The sequence below is a fragment of the Lepus europaeus genome, chromosome 7 (assembly GCF_033115175.1).
Source record: "Lepus europaeus isolate LE1 chromosome 7, mLepTim1.pri, whole genome shotgun sequence".
Lineage (NCBI taxonomy): Eukaryota > Metazoa > Chordata > Mammalia > Lagomorpha > Leporidae > Lepus > Lepus europaeus.
This window is the reverse complement of record NC_084833.1, coordinates 89,086,913-89,095,666: the sequence shown is the minus strand read 5'-3', so window position 1 is coordinate 89,095,666 and position 8,754 is coordinate 89,086,913. Positions and strand designations below refer to the sequence as shown.

The 8,754-nt window shown below is 37.9% G+C and overlaps 1 protein-coding gene across 1 annotated transcript in view; it reads right to left on the bottom strand.

The window, feature by feature from the left end:
- Window positions 1-385: 385 nt before the first annotated feature.
- The window catches only part of CNTN5 (contactin 5), a 549,774-nt gene continuing 541,405 nt past the window's right edge, over window positions 386-8,754 (bottom strand). Inside the window, exons 23-24 of the mRNA XM_062197592.1 lie at window positions 5,129-5,297; window positions 386-559 (exon numbers count right to left, since the gene is read on the bottom strand). Coding sequence (XP_062053576.1) covers window positions 459-559; window positions 5,129-5,297 — 270 coding nt within the window. The 3' untranslated portion in view covers window positions 386-458. The remainder of the gene's footprint in view (window positions 560-5,128; window positions 5,298-8,754) is intronic.

Genomic DNA, 8,754 nt, shown 5'->3' with positions numbered 1-8,754 from the left:
CTGCAGGGAAAATGAAAAACATTAGACTCAGAGTCTTAAGCAAGCTTTTCATTCTCAGTGTTGTATTTGTTTTTGAAACATCTGCTAGGGACCACTTACTTAATAAATGGATGGTACACACTCAGAATCATTAGATATAAAATGAAATTCCAACATATTAAAAAACTAAAGAATACATTTGACAGAAATTGCCTTTACTTACAAAAGTTCATTACATACAATCTGCATATTTTTACTGGACCTAGAACTGTCCTCTCAATTTACAAAAAAAACAAAACAAAACAAAACAAAGAGAAACCTGATGGATAAGTAATAGTTCCAAGTCTCCTCTAAGTGCACCACATGTAGTCCCAAGTGTTTAAAGCTCATCTCAGGATCCTGGGTCTCCATCTACACTATACTCTATTCACTGCTGTTATCAAGCTAAAGCAAAGAAAAGTGAATTAACTCAGCAGGTTTCACCAGGAGGTTGAAGGAATCATCAATGCCAAGAGCAGTGTTAACGAAGATGATGTGGAGAGAGTGTGGAGAGTTGACTGAGCACTTGTGATTTTCCCACCTGTAATAAAAAGGAGAAAAATCAAGTGGAAAAAATATTTTGATTTTGTTTGGACTGGGCAGATGTTCTTTCTAATATGTAAGACAAAGGAAAGCAACATTGGTCATATTTCTGATGAGGCAGTTCTTCATACATACGAAATAATACATTGTGGGTGCCTAAGTTATATGGAGGATAGAAGGATACATGGAATACTGTGTCTAAAAGCCTATGCTGTGTCTAACAAATACATCTAACTAGGAGATTCAATGTAAACTTTTGCACTAATAGAAAACCTTTCAAATTCTAGATATGAAAAATAAAATAATTTTTATTCTGCTTAGTTCAGAAATGGAGTTTCTCAGAATTCAACACTTCCATACAAAAATGATCATCATGCAGAGATTCTAGCTATTGCCTCTGATTGGTGGTGGACCCCTAGCTCCTCAAGCAACAACCCTAGATCAGCTAGCAAGGAATTTTTGTTCTCTGGGTAGACAGGGACAACATCCTGATTCATCATGAAGAAGTTACAGAGGACAGACATTCCGCCCTCAAGGTCCCATAAAGATTAAGGGATGGCAATCTGAGGCGAGTAGTGATGTGGGATAGGAAGTGAGTCAGTGAGGGACAAGGAGCACCCAAGGACTGCCAGCACCTAAGCCATGTGTACTACCCAAATTCTAACACTTTCCATGCCAGTTCACCATGCCTGAAAACTTGGCATGTGAAGCTGAATCTTACTTTCCAACAGTTTCTTAGAGACAAACCATGCGTGCTGAAGCCTCACCTTTGAATTTTCAGTCAGGCCCTGCCCCGAGCCCCACCCCTTATCCTGTAACAAGGACAGCTCCAGCCCAGGAATTCTCTGTCCTGAGATGTTGTGCACTCACATATGAGGGAGCATTATCCCTTTATCTTTCAGTAAATCCCGCTTTTCTGCTCACCTCTAAAAGAAGCCCCTTCACAACCTGAAGTCCTAATTTCATCACTTCAGTCGATTTTTTTCAATTTAATTATATTACTTAATTTGATCTTTTATGGCCCCTTGATTCATTGTCTTGGTTGTAGAGGCTTCAATTCTAGATTCTCATGACTAATTTGGCAAAGGAATAGAATACTTTATCATTTTACTGACACCAGGAGAACATCTTTTTCTTGAGAGCAAAATATTGTGTACAGTTAATACACTAGAATTGTTGTTGGATTAAGCTGACTGATCCAAGCTAATCAGCTTGAAATAGTTTGGATAGGTCCTTACAGTCACAAACTATGACTTTTTGCTACTAAGTGGAGGAGTTGTCCTTCAAGGTAGAAGATTTCCGAAGCATGTGATAATGGTTGATGTGCTTGTTCCCCACAACAGTTGTATAAGGTTAGTACTATTATTTATCTGTGTTGCAGCTGAAGGAACCAGTCTTTAGAAAGATTGCAGAACTGGGCTAGGGATTGGTAGAAGTAGGTGGTCTTATCCATTGTCTCACTTAAAAGAATACTTAGCCTTGGTAAAAACTGCCACCACCACTACCACTACCACCACTACCACCACCAGAACAACAAAATCAACCACCCAATGTTTGCTATCATTTTCTTTCCATTTATCCCATCTGGCTAGATTGAGTGCATTACCATATGGGGTTGATTTCCATGACAGAGATAGAGTCTAAATTTATTTTCTAAATGCTTATGTAAAAATCAAAGAAATATTTCTTGCATAAACTACACATACATATGCAAAAAAGCTGCAAATCTTCTTTCCTTTGAAAGTTTTTATAGCCAATGCACTAATAAAACCTATTATCAACATATTGGACTATGTACATATGTTTCAAGTTATACAAAATGGCGTTATTATGAAGGATATGCTCACATGTGAGCTGTAAGAAGGGCAAAAGACAAAGCCTTACTTGAGTGGAGTATATGTTTAATAAATAAACAATATAAATTCTAAGTATTTGAGAGTGGCAGCATCCTTGTTCAATCAATGTACATTACACTTTTATGAAAACATCTCACTTTAAGGATGCTAAGTAGGGCCTATATTTCAAATTCTAAATAGAATTTACAAAGCTAAAATATATTATTTTGATTATAAAAAAGAAAATAAAACATGAAATACAACATTGGACAAAGATCTAGCCCTAGCTATAAAATTAACTAGCTGTTTCTCTTGGGCAAGTAATTCAATTTCTAAGGTGCTTGGTTTCTGGAATATGGTAAGAATGAAAGCAATCATCGCTCGTGTTCTATGGGTTTAATGTAGACAAAACTGTGAGATTTCACTTTTAAAACCTCAAGAAATCGGTTGTGCTGGCCAAAGCATTAGTAACTATAACATAAAAGTTGATGTTGACTTTTTTATAGAAGTTATAAGTTAATCAAAATATAAATGGGAAAATCCAAGTGTTTGTATTTATAGATTCTGATTGTGTTAGAATCGAAAGAAAACTTTGAGAGTCAGAGAATAATAAAATTCCTAACTCAAAAATTACTAGAAGGATCAAGTAATATATGGAAACCATGTTGTATAATGCCAAGAATATTGATATTTTTTATTCTGCTTTATTATTCTCTATAAATATATTCATTTTCTCTGTCATTTGAAATAAAATTTGAGATACAATTCACCCTTTTCCCTAAATGCTTTTATGTATAGTTACCAAAAAAAATTTCAAATAGCCACAGTACAGTTATTAAAAACCAGAAATCAGGCCGGCGCCGTGGCTTAACAGGCTAATCCTCCGCCTTGCGGCACCGGCACACAGGGTTCTAGTCCCGGTTGGGGTGCCGGATTCTATCCCGGTTGCCCCTCTTCCAGGCCAGCTCTCTGCTATGGCCCGGGAAGGCAGTGGAGGATGGCCCCAGTCTCTGGGCCCTGCACCCGCATGGGAGACCAGGAGAAGCACCTGGCTCCTGGCTTCAGATCAGCGAGATGCGCCGTCCTCAGCACCCATTGGAGGGTGAACCAACGGCAAAAAGGAAGACCTTCCTCTCTCTCTCACTATCCACTCTGCCTGTCAAAAAAAAAAAAAAAAAACAAACAAACTCAGAAATTAATGTTGCTATAACGAGTTCTAATCTACAAGGATTTTATTCACATTTTTAATCATTCCAATAATGTCTTTTATCTCATATTTTTTGAGGAATTTATAATTTAGCAAGTATCATATCAAAATAGATTTTTTTCTCAAAGTTCAGCCTAACTATATTCTTTTCTACATTATATTTGCTTTCAATCTCACTTTGTGGCATAAAAAAAAAAATCACAAGCAGTATTTCTGGTCAGACTCTAAGTAGTAAGTATGTTAAATAAGATAGTGCCACATTTAGAGTCTTGCAACATATCATTGGCAATTTCCCTCTAGGTTGATCATTCTGCTCAAGAATGAAGGGTCAACAAAAAAAATTAATAATTGCCATTAATTAAATGCACAAGAAATGTTTTATACAATGTTTTGATGAAAACTGTCCAATACTTTAATTAGGTATTTGTGTATATACCTAACTCCTTTGCTTCCTTTTGTGACTACCCTGAAGAACGGTTTCTTTCTTCCAAATGTGTAAAAATTGCTCTTTGTATGATCAGTTTTCCCTTGCTGGTATAATAATCATGCTATTGGTGAAGGCATAGGGCCTGAAAGACAAGCATTCGGCTTGAAACCTTATTCTGCCACTTAATAATAGCTTGATCTTAGTCAATTTAGATAAATTTTCTTTGTAAAACAAGAAGAAAGATACCTACTTCATATGACTGTTACCAACATTAAGGAAGGTATTATATAGAAAGCACTTTTAGACATACCTGACATGAAGTAAGGGCTCAGGAAAAGCTAGCAATTATTAATACCAATTGTAATGTTAATATATTCTATAAAATTATAATTTATTCAGAAATCAATGAAAATGATCAAATTGTAATTGTAAAAGCATTTCCTTCAAAGGCCCTACTTTCTTACAATAAAGACAATCCAGGTAGTAAAGAAGTAGGTATAGCAAAGTAGTGCAGTATCAGTTTAAAGGAATATCCCAAAAGCCAAAATAGAGGCCAGCATAGGCAAGGAAATTGCACAAATAAGGTCATTGTAAACAAAACATCGACTCCTTTCTAGGTTTGTGGAAGGTCTGCAATTTTGAGATTGCCATGGTTCATATTAATCAGAGGATGATATGGACAATAGAAGACAAGCCCTTCCAGATCTCAGAAATGGCAATTTTTTTTTTTTTTTTTTTTTTTTGGACAGGCAGAGTGGACAGTGAGAGAGAGAGACAGAGAGATAGGTCTTCCTTTTGCCGTTGGTTCACCCTCCAATGGCCGCCGCAGTTGGCGCGCTGCGGCCAGCGCACTGCGCTGATCCGATGGCAGGAGCCAGGGACTTATCCTGGTCTCCCGTGGGGTGCAGGACCCAAGGACTTGGGCCATCCTCCACTGCACTCCCTGGCCACAGCAGAGAGCTGGCCTGGAAGAGGGGCAACCGGGACAGAATCCGGTGTGCCGGCGCCGCAAGGCGGAGGATTAGCCTAGTGAGCCACGGCGCCGGCCGAGAAATGGCAATTTTGATATTGTGTGTGGTCATCAAATAAAGCACTTACCTGAATATGATGGCACCCTGATTTGAGAACTGTTGGTTCCATCCCCGCCTTCACTGTATGCTCGAACTTCGATAATATAGACTCCAGCATCAGGGAGTGGTACTACTGCTTGAGGTTTCTGGGTTTCAATAACTTGACTGTTGGTGTGACCCTCTTGCCTATAAAAAACCTAAGAGTAATAGCAGAGGTTTAAACATTTTATGTTCAATTAGAGATTAAATGTTTATTGACTAGCTGCTATGTATCATATTCTGAGCTAAGCACAAAGATCTCAGTGCTTAGATAAGTATTACAAATGTAATGAGTGTTATGAACTGTCATGGAAGTGTTTATAAGGGGTCATGACAGTAGAGAAGACAGAGTTTGATTCTATCTGTGGGTTTAGACAAAGCTTTCCAAAGGAGGTGCTACCTGAGCTAAGCATCTGCAGATGAGTGGAGTTCGCCCTTTAGAAAAGTGGAGGAAACAGATTACACAAAGAGAGAAGAGAATAGTTTTAAAAATACATCTAAGAAATTAGAAACCATGACATTAGGGTATGAATTGTAAAGAATGCATGTGGGAATATATGAAATGAGTTTAGAGAAGGCCATGAAGGGGAAGATCCTAAGTCTTTTGCTTGCTTCTTGGAATGATTGGTATCATAAAGGAGTTTTGAAAACTCTTCAAATCATTTCAAAGGAGTGAAAATAAAATTTGTTAAACATCTCAATAAGAGATTCTTAATATAGGAAACGGTTGAAAAGTAAAAATTAATTTTTTATTTCTACTTTTGCAGTGGTTTACATTCTGTTGAACAGGCATTTAGATACTTTGGGTAGCAAAGATAAGTCTTTGTGACATCTGGCTGTGATACTACAACTGAATATATATTCATGACAAACGGAGCTCCAGAAATACAACTCAGAACATAGAAGTATCCTATGTTTACAGAGCAGGATACTAGGGTCACAGAGAACAGTGGTTTAGATAAGATCAAGTGGGTAGTTAGGGAAATTCCATTAGAAGGTTAACATTTTGATGGCCATATATATATATATATATATATGTACATACATATGTGTGTGGATCTATATATCTAGATATCTATATATATATATGTGTGTGTGTGTGTGAGGTAGTAGCCATTGAGATGTGTTCAAATATATTTTTACTCAGTATCACTGTGTTTGTACTTTTTTGTAATTATTGGTATTAAGATTATTTTGCATAATGGAAAGAGCAATCACTTTCCAATCTTGCAGATCTGTATTCAAAACAATTTCCTACAAAACAGCACAACAACAGCAAAACCTATCTCCTACACCTTCCTGGCTGGGCAAATTACTAAGCTTTCCAAACCTCAATGCACTCTACTATCGGGTGGAGATAATAACATCTATTTCATTGTTTTGTTAGGAGGATGAAATGAAAGGATGCATGTAAAATACCTGTCACAGAACCTGGTGCATGATAAGCTTAATCAGAGGAAGCTATTTGTTCTGTTGTCATCATTGTTCAATTGTCAGCGGGCCAGTATTTAAATTGCATCATAAAAGATGAACTAACTTACAAAGCAAAAGAAAAATTTCTAAATTTTTTCTTATAGCAAATGTGTTTTAAGCTTGAACCAACTTATGTACAAGATCAGAAAAGCAATATTTCATGTATTGAAACTTTCCTGGATTTGATCCTCCCCCTCTGTAACGTGGTAATTTATGCTCCCTCCATATCATTTTCTTTATATTTCACCTATTTAAATTTACTTCCAGGTCTTCAGAGGGAAGTGACCGCTCTATAAATGTCATGTAAAATCAATATAGTGACTCAGATTCTTTTTGGGAAGGCCCCTATAGCCTCAGTGCCAACACAACATGATTACAGTTTTACTGAATATTTATTGGGTATGTTGTATAGGCCAGGTAGTACTATAGACTGGAGATTCAACAGAGAAGATTATATGAATCCTGTCCTTATGGCACCTGTAGCCTGATACTGGAGGCAGACAAGCAATGAAATGAACTGTGATAGGTACCACAAGGGGAAACGGATTTTGTTGCCACAGCAAAGCATGGGATGAGGACTTAGTCGAGATTTGGGGAATTGGGACCACTTCCTGGAGGGTCTGTAGTAGGAGGACATCTTCCTGGAGGATGTATTTTGGCTTAGGAATGACAAATTTATCCAAATTTATGCTTCTGATTTTTTTTTTTTTGACAGGCAGAGAGGACAGTGAGAGAGAGAGACAGAAAGGTCTTCCTTTGCCGTTGGTTCACCCTCCAATGGCCGCCGTGGCTGGCGCTCTATGGCCGGCATACCACGCTGATCCGAAGCCAGGAGCCAGGTGCTTCTCCTGGTCTCCCATGGGGTGCAGGGCCCAAGCACTTGGGCCATCCTCCACTGCACTCCCTGGCCATAGCAGAGAGCTGGCCTGGAAGAGGGGCAACTGGGACAGAATCCGGCGCCCCGACATGGACTAGAACCCGGTGTGCCAGTGCCGCTAGGCGGAGGATTAGCCTGTTGAGCCACGGCGCCGGCCAATGCTTCTGATTTTAATGGTGGCACTGTAATGAATTAGAATTCTGATCACCCACACAAGATAATTATAAAGCAAATTTATGGGAATGAGAAAGTATGTAAATTGGTGGGGATTGGCAGGGGAGTGACTATTGCAGAGGACACTGTTGTTATGGTTCAATAAATTATAATTCTTATGACAAAGAAAAATGCAGTCAGCAATGCGTATCTAATGTTGCTGTAAAATCCAGAGTTGAAGGAAAAATTGTGGATCAGCTGAGACTTAGGAACAAAAGGTAAAAGCAAAAAAAAAAAAAGTCAGTTAATGGTAGCAAAAGCAGTTTGAAATTAAATGTGGCTTTTACTAATACATCCAAGAAGATGTAGTGCTATGTGTGAATAAATAGGTATACTAAATGACAGCATATATTAAATTAATGTTTACTTTAGGTGCTTTAGAGAATATTTTACTTTATTTAATATTTAAAATATTTCAATATTTTAAAATCCAGATTTAGAAAAGATGAATAAAAATATGAAAAAACTAAGGAGACATGTCAAAAATAGCTATGGACAGTGAGGAGGTCAGGGGTTTCTTTGATAATATGGACACTTACAGATTGATAGTTGCAAAGACAGGCATCTCTATGCATAAAATAGATTGTCTAATGTAACATCAAGACTATTCTCAAATTCCATTTAATAACTCAAAATCAAAGGGCTATTCAAAGAGATGATCCCAAAGGAAAATTCTTGGGATAATGTAATTCTCAAAGGCATGATCTGGAAGGGGATCTTCTATGTCTAACGGCAACAGAATCTTGAGGTAAATGTGCTAAAATATAACAGGATTCATTTCCTTGTTATAAACTCAAGTGCTCCCGGGAAGGATGAGTCCTACTAAATAAAGTCACGTCGTATTCCTCAGCTGAGCAGTGTTGGTATGGCTGATGGGCACATCTGCTCTTTATAAAGGCAGGTGAGGTATGTGAAGCCCCTGTGACAATAGGGTGGGGGCAGTAGGGTTCAGCAAGGCAACCAGAAGCGAGATGAATGGAAATTGGGAAGCACAAGTATGACTGAGAAGCCATTAGCTGTAGGGCCTTTAGGAAAAGGACGTATGATAAACT